This window comes from Ranitomeya imitator, chromosome 4 (assembly GCF_032444005.1).
Source record: "Ranitomeya imitator isolate aRanImi1 chromosome 4, aRanImi1.pri, whole genome shotgun sequence".
NCBI lineage: Eukaryota > Metazoa > Chordata > Amphibia > Anura > Dendrobatidae > Ranitomeya > Ranitomeya imitator.
This window is the reverse complement of record NC_091285.1, coordinates 208,205,303-208,231,057: the sequence shown is the minus strand read 5'-3', so window position 1 is coordinate 208,231,057 and position 25,755 is coordinate 208,205,303. Positions and strand designations below refer to the sequence as shown.

Here is a 25,755-nt window from a genome sequence, read left to right as displayed (position 1 = left end):
AATAGCAGTTCTCATGTCCTCGAACAGCTCCCTTTGTCTTCACCATTGTGACAAAGGATCCGGGCCTACCATGTGGCTTTTTAAAACAATGAAGTCATCATTCATTGGCTAATGTCATAAGTGATTATTATTTGTGATTTACCACAGGCATGTCAAAATGTGTTTCCATGCTAATTTAATGTAAATGGTGCCAATACCAGTGTCACAGCAAGTTTTATGCTTTTCTATTTTTCCCTCCCATTGTTTATTGGTTGTAAATTATTGTTTATCATTGGCTGTTTTGTATTTAACACGAGTGCTCTACACAAAAAACTGTTTCACTTGATTCATTTTTTCAGGACATATTCCACATTATGTACTTACACTTCATGGGTGCCAATAACGATGAGCAGGACTGTAAGTTTTCTCTTTTAGTTCGGAGGTCAACTGTTCAAACCGCCGATTCCCAGGCCCTCCTCAAGAAAATTTCAGCTTTCCTATCCATAAGGTTCCTAAAGGAACCAATATCGTCAAATAGGGGAGATTTCCTACAAAGCATACATTTTTGGTGCCCTATCCCAACAGGCAGGCTCAAATTCATCAAATGTATATTTATGCTTAACACAAGTATAAACATTTTTGGAGGTTTCTTCCATTCTCTTAATTAAATAGGAAACATTTTTACTAATAAAGTAAGCCTTCTCCTGATGTCCAGGCTGCCAAACGTGATGTCCTGGAAGGATCTGGATTCCCTAGGCTCCTTAACATTCACTGCCACTAACTGCTTTTAGTAGATCTATGTCTTCAGATGGAGAGTTGTTTTGCCCTTGGCCATCATCTGTGGAGGAGGAAGACATGGAGGAGTCGTATGAGTCCATTTCACCCCTTTCAACCAGATGCAAATTTTTTTCAGAACTAGACAAATCTGAGTAATGCCGTCTTTAAACCAGATCAAACATCACTTTTAATCAGCCGCTTAATATCGCTAACCATAGGAGGCGACTGAGGAGCGATCTAATAACCATATATAAGGGGACAATACAAATCTCTCTCAAAGGATCTGTTTATACCAAGGAAGGTGATGGTCACAAGGGGGCATTCTCTGCGTCTGGAGGAGAGAAGGTTTTTCCACCAACACAGAAGAGGATTCTTTACTGTTAAAGGCAGTGAGAATCTGGAATTCCTTGCTTGAGGAGGTGGTGATGACGAACTCAGTCGAGGGGTTCATGAGAGGCCTGGATGTCTTCCTGGAGCGTAATAATATTGTATCTTACAGATATAAGGTTCTTTAGAAGGACGTAGATCTGGGGATTTATTTTGACGGAATATAGGCTGAACTGGATGGACATGTTTTTTTTCAGCCTTGCTAACTATGTTACTATGATATTCATCAATACTCTTTGTAAGGCAATTTTGAATAGGCTAAACCCAGCTTAATTTTACATACAGCACATTCCTTATTCTTTGTTTTTGCAGTGTGCTTCCTATGTCTGTCCTGCAATTTACTCACCCAAACCCAGAATACCATAACAGAATGGGTTGAGGGATCCAGCTTTTCCAAGAATCTCCATGCTTATAGTCCCAGAAGCCTTCTAAATGTGACAGGGACGCGCCTAAACCCTAGACCCGTCTTTTTATCGTATAGGTGATCACTGGGTTGGCCGTCATAGTTTGTCTGTCCTAGCCATCAGCTGAGAATCGAGCTAACAGAAAACATGGCAAATCCCAGCGTCACCGGTACAGTCATACCATGGCCATCCTACTATCCACGTACTTCCCGTCTGGGCAACCTACTCTTTGACTTCCAGAAGCTGAATCCTGTGACATCACCCCCTGAGTCATACTGTATCCAGTACCTTCGGGCTGTTCAGCAGGTATGCTATGGAGCTGCTAAAATGAGGGCAGATTGAGCAACAACTTTCTACCATCTTCCAGGACCACCAGGAAAAAAAAAAACTGGAGGTAAAACTACCCCCCTACCATGTCCAGATAACACCCAGATCCTACAAATGTTCACGTTTGAAGACCGGAAAATACTGAAAGAAGTTGGGAGGCTCTGCCTTTTTAAACCTATAGATTTCATGAACAAGGAGGCGGACCCTCTATAGTAGTGCTGTCATTGTGATGGGGGTACGGAGGGGGATTTCCCATGAATAGGATAGGGGATAACTTGCTGATTGCTGGGCATCTGACCACTGGGGCCCTCTAGTGATCCCAAGAATAGGGCTCTGCAGAGTCCAGGCTTAAGTGGAGCAGAGGTGCCATGGCTCAACCTCAATGTCTATGCCATAGATTCTATGGGACTGCCACAGAAAGTTGAGTACAGTTCAGTTATTTTGCTGTAGTCCCATTGACAAGCCATAGGACAGAGAATAACTTGTGATTTTGGAAAATCCCGTTATCTAGGTTATCTCAAAAGGGTGAGGCTTGTGACAGAGGAATGTCCTCTCGCCATTACCCAGAACAAAACTTTATTTGAATGGGCTTTGTGAAATACTACTTTATCTCTGCAGAGTGGCATTCTTCATATGAGAAGATGCTGTACAGCTGGAACAAAATGCTCTACGGTTCCTTTGCCCATCAAAATCTTTTACAAAAAAATTAATTTGAGAAACAGCATACACATAAAAGCCTACCCAGGTCAAATTGATTAAATTTATTTAACCATACTGGAGCTGACTGTAGGTTACATTGACACCTACATTTATAAGAGTTTGGCGTGCAATCTATCCAAACAAATGCATTTCAGGTCACAGTAAAAAAATTTTATTGAGAATAAATTGCAGATCATCTTATTAAGGTAAGAAATCTGCCTCCCATAGTACTCTCTAAAGCTGTCTTGTGCCAGCACAAACCCGACCAGTCCAACATCGGTATCTCAGCATGATTTGTTTTGGTTTTTTTTTTTTCACCAGACGAGCACTAAGTGGAGCTTCAATAGAAGCAACTTCTCTCCACAGTTATTGCACTGTTTTACTGCAGGCGAAGCACCAAGGATCCTCTTGGAGGATGCCACTATGGAGTCACTGAGGAAAGGTTTAAAGGAGAAACTCTTCTTGTAGGGGTGTTGCTGGCAGAAACGGACTGTGGGAATAAAAATGGAGCGTTGGCTGGCAAATCGGCAGAGGGGCTTTCATTTTGGTTACGGAGCTGCAGAATCTGGCGCAAAAGTGCTTTGCCTTCTTCTCTCGTCTGAAACAGTAACACTACATGTTAATACTAGAGCAACACAACAGAAGAACATATGATTGTGATGTGTATAATTGATGTGGGCGTCTAGTCATGCTCCTCAAATAACCTTCATTAATTTGTAGAATAGTCATCAAGATTTTTTTTTCAGAATCAAACATTTTAAAATGGATTTACATCATCTGTACAGACAGATACTACTACTGAAAATAATTACGTTGACTAGAAAAGGAAATACTTTAACCTAATCATCTTATCTATAACGCTGGGAGCGTCACTCTGTCCGAAGCCTTTATAGACTGCGCAAGCGCCGGCGCAGTCTGGCCCCCACAGAGTGACGCTCCCAGGAGATCGCGGTATGCGTAAACACTGAATGCACACCACGATCTCCAACAGAGAAGCAGGGACCGCCAGGAGGGTAAGTATCGGCTATATTCACCTGGCTCCGTTCCACCGCTGCGCGCCGCCATCTTCCGGGTCCTCTGCCTGTGACGTTCAGTTCAGAGGGCGCGATGATGTGCTTAATGCGCGCCGCCCTCTGACTGACCAGTCACAGCCAGAGGAGCCGGAAGATGGCGGCGCGCAGCGGTGGAACAGGGCCAGGTGAATATAGCAAGTGCTGGGGGGCCTGAACTAGCGGCGATACCGGCACCTGACCCCCACAGCGCGTCAGTGTCCCCGCCTGCTCAGGCCCCCCAGGCACTCGGCGCTCAGCGACGATAGGCAAGTATGGTATTTTTTTTTTTCATATATTGCAGCAGCATACAGGGCATATACCATGGAGCATCTTATGGGGCCATAAACCATAATGGAGCAGTGTACGGGGGCATACACTATGGAGCATCTTATGGGGCCCATAAACCATAATGGAGCAGTGTACGAGCCATATACAATGGAGCATCTTATGGGGGCCATCAACCATAATGGAGCAGCATACGGGGCATATAGTATGGAGCATCTAATGGGGGCCATCAACCTTTATGGAGCAGCATACCGGGGCATATACAATGGAGCATCTTATGGGGCCATAAACCATAATGGAGCAGTGAAGACACAAAAGAGAATAGTAAAACCAAAAACACTCAGTTTGAAAAAATGTTGCAGTAATCCACAAGTGCTAGTAAAAGATGTAAAAAACAGGGTATTTGGTTGATACGTTTTTTGCAAAAAATGTATACTAAGCTGCTCTACCAATCTTCACGGTATACCCTTATCAGAGCAGTCCTAACTAATGTATGCAATCCCTATCTGATGTATTTAAAAACCTGATCATCTGTATATAACCTGTGTGAACAGGGTTCAGAGAGGAAACATCCATGTGTGCATACAGGGTAGAACAGCTTTTGTGCAGATAGCCCAAGAGGAGTGGTGGAACTCCCCAGTCTTGTAGACACAAGAGAACAATTATGGAAACAGGAACACATGGGCTACTTGCACAGTGAACAAGTCTGTATGATCATGTTCACACACCACCAAGAAACGTATCAACCAAATACCCTGTTTTTTACATCTTTTACTAGTACTTGCGGATTACTGCAACATTTTTTCAAACTGAGTGTTTTTGGTTTTACTATTCTCTTTTGTGTCTTCAGGTTTCTTGGTGGTGTGTGAACATGATCATACAGACTTGTTCACTGTGCAAGTAGCCCATGTGTTCCTGTTTCCATAATTGTTCTCTTGTGTCTACAAGACTGGGGAGTTCCACCACTCCTCTTGGGCTATCTGCACAAAAGCTGTTCTACCCTGTATGCACACATGGATTTTTCCTCTCTGAACCCTGTTCACACAGGTTATATACAGATGATCAGGTTTTTAAATACATCAGATAGGGATTGCATACATTAGTTAGGACTGCTCTGATAAGGGTATACCGTGAAGATTGGTAGAGCAGCTTAGTATACATTTTTTGCAAAAAACGTATCAACCAAATACCCTGTTTTTTACATCTTTTACTAGCACTTGCGGATTACTGCAACATTTTTTCAAACTGAGTGTTTTTGGTTTTACTATTCTCTTTTGTGTCTTCAGGTTTCTTGGTGGTGTGTGAACATGATCATACAGACTTGTTCACTGTGCAAGTAGCCCATGTGTTCCTGTTTCCATAATGGAGCAGTGTACGGGGGCATACACACTGGAGCGTCTTATGGGGGCCATCAACCATAATGAAGCAGTGTACGGGGCATACACTATGGAGCATCTTATGAGGCCCATAAACCATAATGGAGCAGTGTACGGGCCATATACAATGGAGCATCTTATGGGGGCCATCAACCATAATGGAGCAGCATACGGGGCATATAGTATGGAGCATCTTATGGGGGCCATCAACCTTTATGGAGCAGCATATGGGGGCATATACAATGGAGCATCTTATGGGGCCATAAACCATAATGGAGCAGTGTACGGGGGCATACACACTGGAGCGTCTTATGGGGGCCATCAACCATAATAAAGCAGTGTACAGGGGCATACACTATGGAGCATCTTATGGGGTCATAAACCATAATGGAGCAGTGTACGGGGGCATACACACTGGAGCGTCTTATGGGGGCCATCAACGTTAATGAAGCAGTGTACGGGGCATACACTATGGAGCATCTTATGAGGCCCATAAACCATAATGGAGCAGTGTACAGGGGCATACACACTGGAGCATCTTATGGGGCCTTAAACCATAATGGAGCAGTGTACGGGGGCATATACCATGGAGCATCTTATGGGGCCATAAACTATAATGGAGCAGTGTACGGGGGCATATACAATGGAGCATCTTATGGGGGCCATAAACCTTTATGGAGCAGCGTATGGGGCATATGGATGGGAGCAGCAAATTAAAGAATGGAGGCGCAGGATGGGAGCAGCACATGACAGGATGGGGACGCAGGATGGGTGCAGCACATGACAGGATGGGGGCGCAGGATGGGGGCGCAGGATGGGAGCAGCACATGACAGGATGGGGGCGCAGGATGGGAGCAGCACATGACAGGATGGGGGCGCAGGATGGGAGCAGCACATGACAGGATGGGGACGCAGGATGGGAGCAGCACATACCAGGATGGAGACCATATACCAATATAAATGCTCGCCACCCGGGCGTAGAACGGGTTCAATAGCTAGTTATTTTATAACATTCCCTGCCTTTTAACAGTTTTTATTGTACGTTGGACATTACTTTTATGTAAGGATTTTAACTGCATGTAAATTACTATGAGGATTATAAATACAATTGATGTACATTGGCTGTTGCCAAGTGCTTGGAAACTCCTCTTCAAATAGTCTGTGTTTGTCTCTGCCAGTGTAGTAAAAATTGAGCCCCCAGTCTCCATCTTTCCTTGGCATAAGGGCAAGTCCCAATCACCCCAAGTAGGTATAACCGGCATGTCCCATTTTCTAAGCAGACACCACAGTACCATTCCGTAGCAGTCACTGCAGCCACCCACCACACCTGCACACCACACAAGGACTGGTCATTCTCGTAAAAGAAACAGCAACAAATTCCTGCAATTATTTAATTGCAGTACCATGTGTTAAAAGAAATGCATTTGCATTTTTAACAGTCATTTACAAAGAGGTCAATTCCTAAAGAACGACAGAATATAATTACCGTATATACTTGAGTATAAGCGGGGGCACCTAAATTTGCCATGAAAAACTGGGAAAACTTATGGACTCGAGTATAAGCTGGGTATGCATTGTCCCCTCATCCCTATCCTGGTATGCATGGTTCCCCATCCCTGTCCTTGCATGCATGGCTCCCCATCCATGTCCTTGCATGCATGGCTCCCCATTCCTGTATGCATGGCTCCTTATCCCCATCCCATATGCATGGTTCCTATTTAAAAAAAAAAAAAAAAAAAAAACTGAACAAAACACATCCTACTTACCTCCCTGCATGCCCTCGCTGCATCTTATTCCGACGCCAGCAGCTCTTCCTGCCGAGCGATCACGTGTCACCGTTCATTAAGGTAATGAATATACACTCCATGCCTATGGGAGTGGAGAGACGTGAATATTCATTACCTTTATGAGCGGGGGACACGTGATCGCTCGGCCGTAAGAGCTGCTGGCACCGTCCGGAACTAGAAGCAGTGAGGGTGCGCAGGGAAGGTATGTAGGATATGTGTTGGAAACTGGCGGCTGCAACTGCGCGCTATAAGAGAAATTAATATTCACTGCCAGTGCAGTGAATATTAATTTCTCTTTTGCAGCGGGCACAGGATTTAGCTGCAGCCACTGGCTCCTGCTTCTGTGACCTGCTGCTCCGCCGCTCCCCCTCCACCGCCATCTTTCTAGAACAATGACTAGTGTATAAGCCGAGAGGGGTGTTTTCAGCACAAAAAAATGTGCTAAAAAACTCGACTTATATACGAGTATATACGGTACATACTTACATCATTAAAATTAAAACACTTCTGGGCGCATGCGGAGGCCTCATCCCACAGTTTACACTTAAAGTAATACTGAGCCAGGTATCTATACGCTGTGCTCACTTCTTGATGTTCCACTCTCTCCTGGGAAAAAAACAAAACAATGTAAACTGCTGTGAGATGATCCACACTAAAAAGGCTAAATACAGACTGTAACTTTTACACTTACCCCACAAGAGTATATATCCTGTATATATTTAATGTAGCACTGTGCAGCCTGTTCAGACTCATTCAGCTGTTCATGGAGTCTTCAAGAAGAAAGACAAAAACATAGCTTGTGAGCAGGTCAAAATCACCATTACCATAATTAATCAAGATATCAATTATGTAATGCATGTGTCCAGATTAAAAGGGAATCTATCACCAGATTTTTAGAAAGTCATCTGACAGCAGCATAATGGGTGAAGCAACTGTGATACAATTAAGAGTTTCTAGATGTAGCATGCAGCAGAGCTCAGAATGTCAACCCTGCCCACAACAGGGTCTCTGTGTACATAGTCTACTGACAGTGAACTGCTTATCAGATGAGGAGGTACAGTCTGACAACTGCTCACACAAACCAGTCCTGAAAGTGATAATGTCCTGTTGACACATCGCCTAACAAGTAAAGGGGGAGTCACACATAACGATATCGTTAACGATATCGTTGCAACGTCACGCTTTTGGTGACGTAGCAACGATCCCGCTAACGATCTCGTTATGTGTGACAGCGGCCAACGATCAGGCCCCTGCTGGGAGATTGTTGGTCGTTGGGGAATGATCAGGACCATTTTTTTGGTCTCTGATCACCCGCTGTCATCGCTGGATCGGCGTGTGTGACGCCGATCCAGTGATGTGTTCACTTGTAACCAGGGTAAATATCGGGTTACTAAGCGCAGGGCCGCGCTTAGTAACCCCATATTTACCCTGGTTACCATTGTAAAAGTTAAAAAAAAAAAAAAAAACACCAGTACATACTCACAATCTGATGTCTGTCATGTCCCCCGGCGTCCACAGGGTTAAAACTGCTTTTGGCAGGAGCACTGCTAATGTGTCAGCGCCGGCCGTAAAGCAGAGCACAGCGGTGACGTCACCGCTGTTACTGCCGGCACTGACACAGTCAGTGCAGGGAAGCTCTCGGCAGCAGCGCGTGTATTAGCAGCGCTCTTGCCGAAAGCAGTTTTAACCCTGTGGACGCCGGCGGGGGACGTGACAGACATCAGAATGTGAGTATGTAGTGTTTTTGTTTTTTTTTTTACTTTTACAATGGTAACCAGGGTAAATATCGGGTTACTAAGCTCGGCCCTGCACTTAGTAACCCGATGTTTACCCTGGTTACCCGGGTGCTGCAGGGGGACTTGGGCATAGTTGAAGACAGTTTCAACGATGCCGAAGTCTTTCCCCTGATCGTTGGTCGCTGGAGAGAGCTGTCTGTGTGACAGCTCCCCAGCGACCACACAACGACTTACCAACGATCACGGCCAGGTCGTATCGCTGGTCATGATCGTTGGTAAGTCGTTTAGTGTGACTAAAGCTTAACAAATCACAAAAATCGATGTTTCAGCCACTACCTCATGCGGTCTTAAAATTACATAGTAAACACTTGCTGACAGATTCCCTTTAAAAATTGCGTATGTATGATTTATCTAGCACTGTCTGAAATGTCTCTATTAGGAAAAAGTTAGATTGCCGTATAATTCAGATGAGGACCGCAACGCTGAAACTGACCGTTGGCTCTCCTGACCCAAGCATGACGTTCTGTATTTCCATGCAGCTGTCATGCTCGGTATGAGAGAACCGATGGCCAGTCCAAGCATCGCGTTGCGGTCCTCAGCTGAGTTATATGGCCATCTGACTATTCTCTAAGGGTGAACTTTTTTTTTTTTTTGCTTAGCTTTTAGAGCAGAAATTCTCCAAATGTCCAATTAAAACTCATTCTTTTAGCTGTTTTTCTTTGAAAACTCATAAAAAACCTCACTGTGAACACACCCTAAGGCTATGTGCACACGTAAGAAAAGAGGTGCAGAATTTTCTGCACAAAATCCGCATCTTCTGGCAGAATCCGCAGCTGCGGATTTGATGCGGCTTTTATGCGGATATAGGGCAGTTTTTGTGTGGAATTGATGCGGATTTTGTGCGGATTTTCTGCAGTTTTTACCACTGCGGATTTCTATTAATGGAGAGGTGCAGAAATGCTGCAGAACTGCACAAAAGAAGCGACATGCACTTCTTTGAAATCTGCAGCGTTTCTGCACGGATTTTTCTGCACCATGTGCACAGCTTTTTTTTTTTTTTCACTTTTTCACATTGATTTACATTGCACTGTAAATCACAGTGCGGATCTACAGCGTTTCTGCGCGAAAAAAAAACCGCTGCAGATCTGCACTAAATCTGCATCGTGTGCACACAGCCTTAGAGTCTGGAACTGCTGTCACAATTCTGCTCACTTCACAGCTGAAATCCCACAGCATTACTTCAAATATTCCCTCCATCCTGCCCATCCATCTCATCTCCTCCGCTGATCTGTTCTTTAACATAAAATCTTTGGTCTCCAAGCACAGACACCTCTTGCCCTCTCCTGCATCCATGTACAAACACTTTCTCTGCTCCTCCTACCTGCTGGTGATATCTCTCCAAATCCTGGTGCTCCTCACCACATCCCCACAGTCAATTCCACCTCCCATCTATCACAAATTTCCACAACCTCTCTAGCCTAATACCCATTCACCCAGCCTCAACTTCTCCAGTCCTTTATGGAACGTTTGCTTTGCAACAAACTTTCATACATCCATTATCTTTTCATTGCTAAAAAAAACCTCTCTCCTTCCTTGTCATCACAAACCTGGCTCACCCCCCTCCTGACAGCCTCTTCCCACAATCGCATACTAGATTTCTCCTGTAGATCCCCTCTACTCCAACATAAGACTCTCGCCTTCCATGGAAACCTTCAAAAGGAACCTGAAGACCCACCTCGTCCGACAATCCTACAACCTGCAATAACCCTTGTTCCATAATACCACTGCACAACCAGCTCTACCCTCACCTACTGTATTCTCACCCATCCCTTCTAGACTGAGCCCGAGCAGCAGTATCCCCTTTCCTTCTGTACCAGTTATGACTTGTATTGTTTAAGATTATTGTACTCGTTTTTTATTATGTATACCCCTCCTCACATGTAAAGCGCCATGGAATAAATGGCACTATAATAATAATGTCATCTTTTCAGAGCATCTTCTGATTGTATGCCATTTGAGAAGCGTAGTACCAGACACTGTACAGTTGTCTGATGTAGGAAATTCTAAAGCTGGTAATGTACATAAGATATTTATGATTGAACACGTGTGCATATTTTATCCAATGAGAAGACAGACTGCCAGGTACTACTGGTAGAAGCTGATCTGTCAGTACAACCAAGGATTGTGCATGTTGAAATCTAACATGCATGATCCTTCTCATTCACATCTGACGTTTGAGGCCTCTTATTCACATCATGCAACAGGCTGTAACATCTGCAAACGAATGCACACAAAGGTTTCATAAAAATTAAAAGTTTATTAAATATACTTATAAAAGATTTAAATACAAAAGGCATACATAGACCAAAACAGAATGTTAATAGAAGTGGCACCATTAACATGTACAAAGTGAGAGATGTAATATAACACGACAGATTCCTAATCGGATAAAGAACCCCATCTACATAATTCAAGTCAACTAACAAGTTGAGGCTTTGTCAGGGGGTGAAACGTGAGTTTGGGCTGGTGGATCAGGACTGATGTACAAGAACCCCCCCTTTTTCACTGACACCATCTTGTGTGTAAGTACTTACCTTATGCATTTTTTCACTAAACTATTTAGTATTAGTCATGACACTTGTTAGTTGACTTGAGTTATTACGTAGATGGGGTCCTTTGTCCCATTTGGAATCTCTTGTTACTTTAAATCTCTCACTTTGTACATGTTACTGGTGCCACTTCTAGGGACATTCTGTTTTGGTATATGTATGTCTTTTGTATTTAAATATTTTTTTAAGTATAATTAATAAAATGTAAGCTTTTATAAGACCTTTGTATGCACTCTTTTTCAGATGCTTTTTGGTCAATTAGATTTAGAGTGTGTCCCCTTAATATTTTCTTCTTGTTTGCTCAGTCTTTTGTGTTGGTATTCATTAATAGGCTGTAACAGTAGCACATGTTTATATAAAAGTTATTTAAACTATGCTCTCATAAGCTTATATTGATCAAACTTATGCTAAATGAATGCCATAATAATGGCTTTACACAGTCTTGCAACAATACGCTTGGCATTTACGGGGAACTTACATCAAAAACATAGTTGTGGTAAATAGATTGATTGATATTCTTTACGGCCAACTTAATCTATAAGATCTCAATGTGTTAGGGATCTGTCTGACATCAATCTTGGTGACCCTTACCAAAACTCCTGATGAGCTGGATATATGTAATGCAATATCATAACAATCACTTAGCCTTTTAAGTAAACATTTAGCATTAAATAATAGGTGTATGTTAGCACATTTTGAGTAATGTGGCTTTAAAAAGCTATTTCCCAATATATTTCTAAACACTTCTCCATGATACTATCCCAATATTTTGAAGGTGCAATAATAATAATAATAATAGCAAATACCTCCAATGAGAAATGTAGTACAGTTCTTCAGATTTGTTATGTCGCTTACCCCATGTAGGGCATTGCAGTAGCTTGGGTATCCATGGTTACAACCACTCATATAATGACATTTAGACAGCTCTTATTGGTCGTAACCATGAATACCTGAGCTACTGCAATGCCCTATATGAGGTAAACGACATAGTGAATCAGAAGAACCTTACTAAATTTCTAGCTGGAAATATTTGCTAATATTTTTACACCTGCTACATACTGAGATAGGATCTTGGAGATGGGAATACCCCTTTAAGGATGGAGTCTATTAACTAGAGGAATTCTTTTATTGTGTGTTGACATTCAATTCATTACAGCACTAAAATTAGGAAAAAAATCAGCTAGTGTATTACCGCACCTCAAAAGATCTGTAGTTACATATTAATTTTATTATTTCTGTCTTCAGTAAGTAATGGTGACTGCAGACAACAGAAAATACTATAGGTATTAGAAGTAAAATATTCGTAGCTACTGTTCTGCAGTCAAGGAGATTTTTCAAGTAAAGCTCTAAATTTTCCTCATGTAATAAACAGCTGATGTATTCTGAAGCATTGACATGGTCTTATATGCTGAAAATATGTCAATATGTGCCCAATTCATCAAAGCTGTCATGCCAGAATTCTCAGAGCTGCGCCTAAATTCTGGCGACTTCTGGCATCTTCACAATTTCTAGCAGCTCTGCCAAAATGAGTGGGGCTGCGGCGGGACCAGGGCGAAGCACACGCCTCTTAATGAGGCCACAGTGTTTGACTCCAGCACTTCTTCTCATGCCTATCTTGATGAATCGCGCCCTATGTTTGAAGTTATCACAGACAGATTCAGCTCTAACAAGCATTTTAGATTTTGAATGCAAAGATAACTGATGATAAACGTAGATAGCAACAGTCACCAAGAAGCTAGAAAGAACGAACGAAAAAATCATTTTCAGCACAAAATATTTCGGAAGAAAATGAGTCATTCCCTAAATATGTTGTCCCTCATTAACAGTCCATTCTAAAGAATTGCAATCATTAAGTGATAAATGTAGAACTTACTTTGCCAGCTTAACTAAAGCCATTTTTTCCACATCACCAACAGCATAGGCCCTCCAGTAGCACTGTCATGGGGAAAAATCACAACATTGCTCTATCAATGACTGGCAGGCACTATATACATTTAATAGTAATACATGCAGGTCTTGTTCCCACAATCTGAAATATTTTATATTCAGCCTTTATATAGATTCACATTTTTCAAAACTGGTGCAAAGGAAGAGGGAAATGGTCTACTGCGTCCAATCAGCTTTCGACTTTCCTTTTCCTAAAAGTGCTATGAAAAATGAGAGGCGAGATCTAATTGGCTATAATGTGTAGCCACTCCGTTTTTCCTTTACATCTGGCCCAGCAGTCTTTTACAATGGGAAGTGTGCTTGAAGTAGTCCATGATTGCCTTGTATGCATCTGTACAAAATGGTTATTGGCCAAAAAGCATAAGTCCCGATACTTTCCCGTCCATTCTTCAAATATAACAAAAAAGCAACAAAAAGCATTTTCAAGCTCGGACTATAGCAAATTTATAAAATGAAAATGCATAACCCCTAGTATTGTTTCAGGGACCTGTGTACTCCACAAGAATTACTTCATGGAGTAAATATCAAAAGGTTCATTATATGTGCCTACTATCCTTCCCTTGCGCATAGAGGCAGTTTATAGACTTGCTCCAAAGAGCTATTCTTCAAAGAGCATTTTATTTGTTTTTTTTTAGTGCAATACTTGCTAGAAAAAGAATGGTCTATGTACTCTGCTACAGCAAAAAAAGGCCGACTTCACATCTACAATACAAACCATAATATCATCTGCAGAAAAATCATTTCCAGCTTTCCAAGTTTATTTTATTCCTTCACTAGAAAACATTTGCACGGCTCATTAAAATTCATACTGAACTTGAAAACATACTTTTTTAGCTTCCACAAGTTGGTTCAGCTTTTCATAACATTCACCTAAGGCAACGAGCATCCGGGAGTCGTTTGGTCTGAAAAGAGATCAGAGATTTTTTTTTTTTTTTCTCAGATCAAACTTATGGACTGGGCAGTTGCATCACAATAGTTTTTACATGCATTACAATGCCTTCATTCCGGTCACAAATAGAATTTTAGAAATAGATTTACATTTTCAATGGCATTTGCATCACATAGATCATTCCATGTAGACATCAGCATAAATAGCACAATTGCTTAATAATGGGTCATAGAGAAGTGTATGAAAAATCGTCAGTTTTATCCTGAAAAATCGGAAGCTTTTCATCTGTGTCAATTTTTTTACATTACCTCTACATTAAAACTGTAAGTTATCAAATACAGTTTCCATCAAAAGAGATGTATCTGTAAAAATCTGATGCCACAAGGATGTTATGTGTGGGATCTGATTTTTTTTTATGAAGTCAGACTTGAATGGGCAAGTCTCATCCAATACTTAGAATAGTGCACATTGACATTTTGTTATTACAGTTAGACAGAGAAAAATTGGCCATCTGACAGCCTCCTTGAATAACATGGGTCAGTGTGCCATCAGATGTCCGATTTATACCCCTGTCTGCACAAGCCCTAATTTAAGAAATTAAATGCAGCAAAAAGGTAAAATTATTTCATTTCAATTCATTCAAATTCACAGGAGGTAAAAGTACATATGAAATGTAGTATGTCTTTAGTCTGTGAATTTGTATACGTAGGTTTTTTATAAACATGCAATACCGTAGCTGGTGGGCGCGTCTATAATAATACAAGCAGTAGAATGGCATCTTTAGGATCTCATAGGTCTGTCCCAATCCATACCATGCCCGATAATCTCGCTTATTGACCTCAATTGCATGCCTGTAAAAAATAAAATAAATAAAAAGATACTTCACTTTTGGCTATTTTTAAATCCAATTTCTTTGTCTTGTGGTATTTATTGATGCTCTTATGATGTGCCAAAATTATTGAAATTCACATGTGTGGTTTATGAATTTTGAGCAAAATCAAACCTGCTCTTAGTTTTGGCATTTGACCGTTTTTGTGCCCTTTTAGGGTACAATGTTGCATGTTGTGCTAACATGTTGCAAAAATTTCAGGCATAAATAAAATCATTCCAGGAGGGAGAACTGGCACACAATTGCACAAAAGTTTTTCAATCTTAAATAAGTACCAATTTATGAATCGGCTAATCTAATATATAATTGCCTAGAATACTACTTCCTGCAATTTGTGCCAACTTCCGTGGCTTTGTCCGGAGCTAATGTCCGGAGCTAATGTCCGGAGATAAGTGACGTCAACAGTGTCCAGTGTCTGATTGGTTGCCGCCTGCTGCGAGCGACCAATCAGAAACGTGCCGTACTGTGACACACTCCGCCCGCCATTTTGGTGTGATTTTTGAATTTTTACCTCACAGCAAGTTTCTACTGCGTGGAGGCGGGCCCAGTGACGTTGCTCTTCAAGCTCCTGCCGAATTTCGTCAAAAAAACGATAATACCATTTACCAAAACTATATATATTTAGTTGTGAAGTGGTTCAGTGACATTTTCACACCAATTTTGAACTTTTGTTTGGTGTTTTCTCCATATACTGCCTATTATTTTTGTTCTTTCTTACTATTATTTATTAATTGTATTATTCTTACATTTGAATAAATAAAGTATATATGGATTCTAGACTCCCGATTCTTTAGAATCGGGCTGCCATCTAGTAATAATAATAATCTTTATTTATATAGCGTCAACATATCCCGCAGCGCTTTACAGTTTAACAGTTTCAAAACACAACAGTCATAAGTAACTACGTTAATATAATGATTAAAGCAAAATAGGACGACCCTGCTTGTGAGAGCTTACAATCTACAATGAGGCGGGGGAGACAAAGTACAGGTGTGTATTTACAATGATGGTCCAGACATCTTGAGGGAGTAGGGGATAGATATAGTCAATGGGCTACACGCACACATAAAATGACTGATTAGTGAACGTGATAGGCCGCTCTGAACAAAAATGTTTTGAGGGAGCGCCTAAAACTGTGCAAGTTGTGGATGGTCCTAATTTCTTGGGGTAGTGAATTCCAGAGGATTGGCAAAGCACGGGAGAAGTCTCGGAGTCAGGAGGTACGGATTAGTGCAGAGGTTAATCAAAAGTCGTTTGCAGAGCACAGCAATCGGCTAGAAGATAGAGAGAAATGAGGGAGATGTATGGGGGTGCTCCACTGTGAAGAGCTTTGTGGGTGAGAACAAGTACTTTGAATCGGATCCTGTAGTGAATTAGTAGCCAGTGTAATGACTGGCGAAGAGCGGACACGTCTGAGTATCGATTAGCCAGATGGATGACCCTGACTGCTGCATTAAGGATGGACTGGAGAGGGGAAAGTTGAGTAAGGGGGAGGCCAATTAATAGAACGTTGCAGTAGTCCAGGCGGGAGTGGATCAGGGCGACAGTGAGGGTTTTTGTTGTTTCCATGGTGAGAAAAAGGGCGGATTCTAGAGATGTTCTTTAGGTGTAAGCGGCAAGAGATTGTATATGGGAGGTGTAGGAAAGATCGGAGTCAAACAAACACCCAGACCGCGTTCCTGCTGCCGGGGTGTTATTATGGTGCCACCCACGGAGAGGGAAATGTCAGATTTAGGGAGGTTAGTAGATGGCGGGAGCAGAAGAAGTTCAGTTTTGGAGAGCTTGAGTTTCAGATAGAGAGCGGACATGATGTTGGAGACTGCAAACAGACAGTCACTGGCATTCTGTAGTACAGTGGGGGTAGTGTCAGGGGATGACGTATATAGTTGTGTGTCATCGGCATAAAGATGGTACTGAAAGCCAAATCTGCTGATGGTCTGTCCAATTGGGGCCGTGTAGAGAGAAAAGAAGGGGGCCAAGGACTGAGCCCTGAGGTACCCCAACAGTGAGAGGAAGAGGGGATGAAATGGAGCCAGCGAACAAAACATTGAAGGAGCGGTCAGAAAGATAGGAGGACCAGGAGAGAGCAGTGTCCTTAATGCCTAGTGACTGGAGCCTAGATAGTAGGAGAGGATGGTCAACAGTGTCGAAAGCTGCAGAAAGGTCGAGAAGAATGAACAGAGTGGTTACCATTATGTTTTGCGGTCAGGTGGTCATTGCTCGCTTTGATGAGTGCAGTTTCTGTCAAATGTAGGGGGTGGAAGCCAGACTGTGAAGGATCTAGGAGAGAGTGAATGGAGAGGTAACGGGTAAGGCGGGAGTAGACGAGGCACTCCAAGAGTTTAGAGATGAAGGGGAGACTGGAGACTGGTCTGTAGCTAAATACATCTGTAAACAAACAACGCTGTCGACAATTGGGAACATAAAATAAAACGAAATCGTTGAACACATAGAATAGATGTTAAAAAAGGCGCAAACTAAAAGAATAAAAGGTGCAAATTAAAAACAGGCTAAAACTACCAAAAAACTAGACAAAATAATGCACAATTGGGAACCTTTCTTTCTTTGATGGCAGCACAAGAAACCAACACAAACTATAACAATTTTAATACCAGGAATAAACTTTTCAAAACAGGAGAATTCAGTAAAAGTAATAAGTTTACATCAATTATTATTATTATTATTATTTATTTATTTTTTTTTAATACCCAGTTTCTCAGGTAGACTACTCCATGGCTTTACAGCTCTTACACTAAAGAAGCATAGATGCCAATTAAACCTTTTCCTCAAGATGAAGTATCCCTTTAGTAAATTGGTTTTATTTTTTTTTCTGTGGTAAAGTCTTCATTTATGTAAAAATAAAGCCTGCTGTAGTTAACTGCTGCCCCTAAAGTGCCAAAACTCCGCTGCCGAACGCAGTGTTTGTTTATATAACGGCAGTGGTGACTACTGTGATTGGCTGCAGTCAGTCACATGATCACAATACCGCTACAGTAATAACAGCAAATACCAGTGACAGCAGAGTAGATCTGGCGCTGGAGATGCTGAGGTGAATGAAGCTTACTTTGATATTTTTGCATATAAGAAGTCTTTGCTCATATATAAAAAATATATCAGGAAACCCCTTAAACTCTTAAAGAGATGCTAAACGTAACAGTGTACTGTAATTTTCATGTGTGTAAAAAGAGGTAAAAGAGGTAAAGATACAACAAGTAGCACGTTTCATAAAGAAATTATTATGGAACAGTATCTATACACTGAATAGTCACCTGGAAACAAACTGAATTAGCAAAGTTTGATCTTCATTAAATAATACGGGGCAGTTTGCAAGAAATTATACAAAATTTTAGCAACCCCTAGAAAGAGGGAATGTTTTAAAAAGACAAAATCTTTTAAAATATGAAAGTGATGTGGTGATCACTCGATAGTAACAAATCCAGCTTCTATCACCTCCCAATAACCAACAGAAAGTGGATATAAAAAGTCTACACACCCATGTTAAAATGAAAGGTTTCTGTTATGAAAAAAAGAAAAAGCGCATACCAAGAAGAATCATTTGAGAATTTTTTCTACATTTTATGTCAGCACAAACCAGCACACAGATATTTGAAGCTGCTGGTGCCTCTAGAGTCCCTTGAACCTCAAGGTGTATAATCCTTCAAAGGCTTGCTTTGGTTCATAAACCTACTATTCGGCCACCCCTAAACAGTGTTCATGAGCAGAAACGGTTGCAGTGGGCCCAGACATACATGAAGACTAATTTTTAAACACAGTCTTGTTTACTGATGAGTGTCGAGCAAGCCTGGATGGTCCAGATGGATGGAGCAGTGGATGGTTGGTGTATGGCCACCATGTCCCAACAAGGCTGCAACGTCAGCAAGGAGGTGGAGGAGTCATGTTTTGGGCCGGAATCATGGGGAAACAGCTGGTAGGGCTCTTTAAGGTTCCTGAATAAAGTATACAGAGTTTCTGACTGACAACTTTCTTCCATGGCATAAAAAGCAGAAACGTGCCTTCAGGAGCAAAATCATCTTCATGCATGACAATGCACCATCTCATGCTGCAAAAATACCGCTCAGTCATTGGCTGCTATAAAAGGAGATAAACTCATGATGTGGCCACCATCTTCACCTGACCTCAACCGTACAGAGAACCTTTTGCTTGATGATACTCCAAAGATCTATGAGGGTGGGAGGCAGTTCACATCAAAACAGAAGCTCTGGGAGGCTATTCTGACTTCATGCAAAGAAATACAAGCAGAAACTCTCCAAAAACTCACAAATTCAATGGATGCAAGAATAGTGAAGGTTATATCAAAGAAGGGTTCCTATGTAACCATGTAACATGGCCTCTTAGGATGTTTTAGAGTTAAATAGCTGTTTTGTTCAGCGACTGTGACCTCCTAATGCTGCAAATTCCACAAATTAGCAATTTCAGTTCTTTAAACATATCAAATGTATAGAAATTCTACTGTGCCTAATAATTTGGAACAATGCATTTTGAGTTTTTATTCATTTTGGAGATTATACTGTTATCATTGGGAGGTTTCTTCAATAAAATTCGATGTATACTCTAATGGGTGATGACTTAGACTGTCATTTGCACCGACCATTTAGGAAAATCCGAGAAAAATGTAATTTGCATAATAATTTGGAACATGGTGTATTTTCACTACTTTTTGAGGGACATCCAGGTGTAGGTGACATCTCTGTTGTGCCAGAATTAAGCCACTTCTTGATGACAGTCTTTACAGTTTTCCAAGGTATACCTAATGCCCTGGAATGGTCTTTTTTCTTACTCTTACAACTGTGTACTGACTACTATTTACCATGAATTTAAATGTGATTTGCAAATTATGAACACATTTTAGTTTTAGTTCCTCAGTCACAATTTGTTTCCCAATAGATTTGATCAGATTATGATTGACATTAAGGTAGAACATGCCGTGAAATGATGATAGACTTTTTATATCCACTGTATCTACAGGGGATGCTGGGTCTAGACTTACATTTCCCCGGCAGTGGAAACGTAGCATCATATGCCAGCTTTTCAAATGAATAGCCAGCCAAGTAATATAGTGAGGCAGTGGTTCTGGAATAATGCGAGTGGCACATAAAGGTGGACCTGAAATCCCACTGTAAGCCCATAAGTGATTTTTTCATACCTGTAAGCCTGTATGGCTGCAGATGTGTTCTTCATTTCCATATACTCATGACCCATTAGGGTCCATGCACCAAGATATCTGGGATTCAGTTTTAGGGCTCTTTGAAAATAGAGAGCTGCCTTCTCATGCTGAGAGCGCAAGCTGTAATAATTCCCTACAAGAAACAGATGGTATATTCAGGGAAACACAGACCAAGTTGACATTATTGACTAGATATGTGGATTACTTACCAATCACACAGCAGGTTTCCACACGATACTTGTCAATATCACATAAGTTATGTGCCAAGTAACTCAGTTCTGGTTTTAGACCCTTGGAAAATAGAATATAACAATTGCTGTAATGCATTATGAAAAAAGCACTGCATAAAACTCAAGAGACAAAGCTAATAAATGTGATTCCTTACTCTGACATACAGCAGGTTAGAAAAAGTGTCCATGTTTTCTATTCTATAAGGGTCTTGTTTTCGTAATTCATTGAAAATAGAAAGAGCTTTATCAATATCTGTCAAAAGCAAACAGCCATTAGGTGAGGAGATACACAAATGTCCTAAAGCAGAAGATAGCCAGAATTCTGCAGACCTACCTCGAATATTATGATATGCAACTGCGATCTGAGAAATAATGTAGGTACTTTTGGAGAATCCAGCATCAATGAGACTCTGATATTTTTGCAAAGCTTCTTCAATCAGTTGCTGCTCTGTGTATATATGTGCTAGGAAAAATTCCTTTATCCAGCAGTCTGGCAATGACAAGAACTTCAGCTGCAAAGGTTAAAAAAAAGAAAAAAGATGATGTGACATCTGGTCTGTCAGTTAAAGCCAAAAGATAGAGGGAAAGTATAAAATGCCTCTCCTGCATGGACACAACAGAATAGGGCTCTTTCATTTCAGTTATTCTTCATTTTGTTTTCTTACATGAAATATATGATATGAAGGAATCACTATGATCTGTTACATTTTTTAACTTTTTTTTTTTTTTTTGTTAAATCCGTAGTTTCTAAACCTTTACAATAAGTTTTGTTCTTGGGGTGCATTCACACGTGTCAGCTGCAACCATTAAACAGTTGCCAGTTGGCTGCACGTAAGCAGGGTGTTTAATAGCCTGTTCAGAAAGAAAGACTGCATTTATATGCACACTGCCTGGTCTTTAACACTCGTTCTGTGCACAAAATATAATTTTTCTCAGCGGGATATCCTTTTTACACAGGACAATGTGCTGAAGAGAACTATTAAAAATCTGGCCGATTTACTTCTCAAGCATCAACCTTGTTGCTTCCATTTTTTTCTCTCATTGTTTTTTTTTTCTCACTTAAGTCAGTAAACTAACTATCATTTTAAGCCATTATTTCTTAATGTATCAGTTATAAACAGCAATTATGTTTTCAGTCTGTCGTCCATTTTATACGGATTCCAATATACCGAGTCTAAACAGCAGGAAAAAACAAAAACAGCACAAGGACGAATCACACAAATGTAGCCCTATCTCCAACTGAGCAAGCACAGAATAGAAGCATTTTGAGAGTTGCCAAGTATTGAGTACTGAATAGAGAGGGAAAAAAATCTAATTAAACCACCAATGAAATTATTTAAAAACACAAGGAGACTTTCAGCAACTATAGTTGACAGTTCTAATTGGAAGTCACAGGATAAAAGCAACATGGCCGCCTATATACACCACGTTCCATATTGTTATCCAAATTGCATTTGTTCCAAAAAGATGTAATATTTTTGTTTTTCAAATAAACCCAGTCTTGTGACTTGGGGCTCTTTGGATCCCTGAAATCAATCTCAAACACCTGTGATAATTAGTTTGCCAGATGAGCCAAGCAAAGGAAAACTACTTAAAAACTTTACATATTGTAACAACTCTGCTGGCATCACTTCATGGCCTCACATCTCTCACACAATCTTACCCACTGCTCCAGGCCATGATGTGGTTTCTGTTTCATGCCAGCTCCATGTTCTGTGTCTCTGCTCTGTGCATGCCTCATGGCTATGTGTATAGGGGGTCGGCGCCTGAACTCTCTGGTTCTTATAGGAATCAGGTGCATCTGTCTAATCAGTTCCTGACCAATTACCAAGAGGCCTCCTGTATATAGTGCAGCTCCACCCTGTGGTCGGGGCCTGTGCAACTTACTCCCTCAGTCAGTTCTTAGCTGCTGAGGTGCCAGGTCCTGTCTTGGTTACTCTCTTGTCTGCCACCCAGGGGGGCGTTGTACCCTGGTCTGTGTCCTGTGTAGCCATCCAGTGGGGCTTAGTACCCTGGTCTCTGTCTTGTGTAGCCACCCAGCGGGGCTTCGTACCCTGGCCTATATCTGCCACCCAGTGGGGCATCATACCCTGGCTTGTGTCTATGTCTGTGTCTTGTCTCGTTCCTGATTTCTGTCTTAGTCTAGTCCTATTCCACTGTCTGTTTATTTCTGTCTTGGTTTGCCTTTTCTGCTCTGTTCGCCACTGTCTGTGGCTCTGCTTCTCTTTGCTCAGTTCTACCACAACCTGTGCTTCTGCGTCTCTCAGCTTTTCCCTCAGCTCTGCTCTCTGTAACTTTGCTCTGCACTCTGACCTTGCTTTACACTCTGTGGCTTTGCTCTCAGCTCTGCACTCAGACCTTGCTTCGCACTCTCTGGCTTTGCTCTGTGGCTCCGCTCTTTGCGGTTCTATCTGGCTCCGCCTCCTGTGTTTCTGCACTTGGCTCCATCTCTGCTCTTGGCTCCGCCTCCAGCGGCTCCGCTCTTGGCTCCGCCTCCAGTGGCTCCGCCCTCAGCGGCTCCGCCCTTGGCTCCGCCTCCAGCGGCTCCGCCCTTGGCTCCGCCTCCAGCGGCTCCGCCCTTGGCTCCGCCTCCAGCGGCTCCGCCTCCAGCGGCTCCGCCCTTGGCTCCGCCTCCAGCGGCTCCGCCCTTGGCTCCGCCTCCAGCGGCTCCGCCCTTGGCTCCGCCTCCAGCGGCTCCGCCCTTGGCTCCGCCTCCAGCGGCTCCGCTCTTGGCTCCGCCTCCAGCGGCTCCGTCCTTGGCACTGCCTTCTTCTCTTCGCACCACCTTCTACTCTTACTCAGCCTCCTGCGTTTCTGTTCTTGGTTCTAGCTCGTGCTTTCGCTCTGCATCCGCTCTTGCGGTCTTTCTCTACTTGTTACTTAGTCCTCCTGTCTGAACAGGTTCCAACCTGTTTCACATACCTGCCTGCAGACCGGTCCCTACCGGTTCTTCCTATGTTCCAGCCGTACCCGCCTGCCTACCAGAGAGCCAGCCGTGTCCGCCTGCCCGCCAGTGTCTCTGTTGCACCCGTCTGCCTGCCTGTGTCCCAGCCATGCCCGCCTGTCAGCTAGAGTGCCAGCCGTGCCCGCTCCGTTCCTAAGTGGGATCAGCAGCCACAGCCAGACATCACCCTGTAGTGGCACCTGGTAGCTTCCTATTGCACAAGTCTGACCTCACCATCAGAGGCTCCAGCAAACACCTAGGAAGCTACTTAGTTACACCCCTTCCAGGGAAGTTTGGTCTGTGGTCCAGTGGGGCCACACCCCCGTATGCCCACGCCAACCAGTCTGGGCGTGTGCGTGACAGTTTGCACAGGCCATGGTCCCCGCTGAGTCCCATGTGCCTTCGCTCTCGGAGCAAGATGAACTCTCTTCTTGCCAGTATTGGCCTCCGAGGAAAATGTTTACCCAGTCTGAAAGCCAGTCCTTCACTGCTCCATCCTCTATTGTCATCTCTAATGAGCTGTTTGATCGAATTCAAGCCTGCGCTCCTAATGACGAATCCAAGCCAGCAGATCCTCCATGCTACTATGGGGACCCAAAGCAATGTCGTGTGTTCCTGGAGCGGTGCTTGCATTATTTCAAGTGGCATGCTACCCAATTCCCCACTGACTGGTTGAAAGTAGGTTTCTTAATGGCCTACCTTAGAGGAGATGCTTTGATGTGGTGCGACCCCCTTTGGGAAGCAGGGGACCCCATCATCTCGAATCTGTCGGCCTTCCTGGTGGCCTTCTGTAAAGCCTTCGATGAGCCAAGTACTGCATCTCCTGAAAAGTCTTCCCCTTCAAGCTCACAGAGACGGTCCAGACGAAAGAAACCTGTAGGTAAACAGTCACTTCCATCCATGACCGTCCAAGACTCATCTGTTCCACAACCCGCCAAAACGGCCACCCGAGCAAGATCCAAGAGGTCTAATAAGAGGGGTCTGGCAAATCTGCAGCCTGAATCTGGTGCTGAGATTTAAATATGGTATCCCTGTGGTTGTAAAGAATATTCAGATGGTCTTTGCCCTGTGAGGCCTGTACTCCAAAACCCTGGGCCAGTAGGAGAGGCTGCCCCTGGCGAAAGTACTTCCTTTCTGTCAAAAGTTAATGACTGTTTCTCTGCCTTCTGGGAGCTTTGGTGTGTTTGAGCCGCCTATCATTCGGAGTCAGTGTATGGTCTCCGTTCTACAGCTCCAGAACCCGGTGTGGGCGTTGCCTGATAATGGCCGAGCCCTGCTAAAGAGCAGTCTAGTCCTGCTAGGACAACTACAGCTCCAAGTTGGAGCCTTATACACGAAGAAGTTTGTCTACCGTATGCTGTCTGTTATGCCCATGGGTCATTCTGAGCCAAGGACTCTACCACCCGCTCTGGTCAAGAGTTCCAGTAAAGTGCTTCGTTTGAACTTTCCCAGTCTTGAGAAGTGTCTGGTTCCCATGCGTCAAAGACACTCAGCAGTGTCCTCTTCTTCAGCTGGTCTGCTAGTCGTCGAGTCAAGGTGTGCTGACGTCACCGAAGATGGGGAAACGGTGACTGTCTCCACACATCTCCAGCGACTATACCAGTAAACAGTTAGTCGTCGAGTCAAGGTGTGCTGATGTCTCTGAAGATGGGGAAACGGTGACGATGTCTCCACACATCTCCAGCGACTATACCAGTAAACAGTTAGTCGTCGAGTCAAGGTGTGCTAAAGTCACTGAAGATGGGGAAGCGGTGACTATCGCTCCACACATCTCCCATGACTATTCCTGTAATCCGTTCCAAGGAACATCCCCGCCATTTGGACGATTTCTTCTGGATAACGGGCAGAAGATGGTTCCTATGTGGATACCTTCAGCGTCCTTGTGGCCGGCTGGTGAAGATTTCAAAACAGAAGTTTGTTCACCTCAATTTTTCTCTGACCCGGTGGAGCTGTTCTCCACTCTCATCTCTAATGACTTTTCTTGTGTTCCGTACCTAAGAACATCTCTGCTACCTGTCGGGCAAAAGTTGAATCCTATGAGAAGGCTTCCAATTTCCATGTGTCCGGCTGGTGAAGATGTCAAGACAGCAGCATTCAATTCCCTGTTACCTGTCTACCTGAAGGAGGTGGTCCAGCTCATTGTGGAAGCTAACCCTGTTGAGCACCAAGAGACTTTGTTTTATGAGAATCCTGGTGACCCGCCTGCCTTATTCTACCCTGAAGATGTCATGGTGGCCTGGACTATGTGTGCTC

General features: G+C 42.8%; 1 protein-coding gene across 1 annotated transcript in view; it reads right to left on the bottom strand.

Moving 5' to 3' along the window:
* Nucleotides 1-2,620: 2,620 nt before the first annotated feature.
* Nucleotides 2,621-25,755, bottom strand: part of CDC23 (cell division cycle 23) — a 63,335-nt gene continuing 40,200 nt past the window's right edge. The window contains exons 7-16 of the mRNA XM_069764336.1: nt 20,893-21,070; nt 20,714-20,811; nt 20,538-20,619; nt 20,308-20,461; nt 14,986-15,105; nt 14,192-14,267; nt 13,292-13,353; nt 7,765-7,843; nt 7,560-7,679; nt 2,621-3,171 (exon numbers count right to left, since the gene is read on the bottom strand). Coding sequence (XP_069620437.1) covers nt 2,995-3,171; nt 7,560-7,679; nt 7,765-7,843; nt 13,292-13,353; nt 14,192-14,267; nt 14,986-15,105; nt 20,308-20,461; nt 20,538-20,619; nt 20,714-20,811; nt 20,893-21,070 — 1,146 coding nt within the window. The 3' untranslated portion in view covers nt 2,621-2,994. The remainder of the gene's footprint in view (nt 3,172-7,559; nt 7,680-7,764; nt 7,844-13,291; nt 13,354-14,191; nt 14,268-14,985; nt 15,106-20,307; nt 20,462-20,537; nt 20,620-20,713; nt 20,812-20,892; nt 21,071-25,755) is intronic.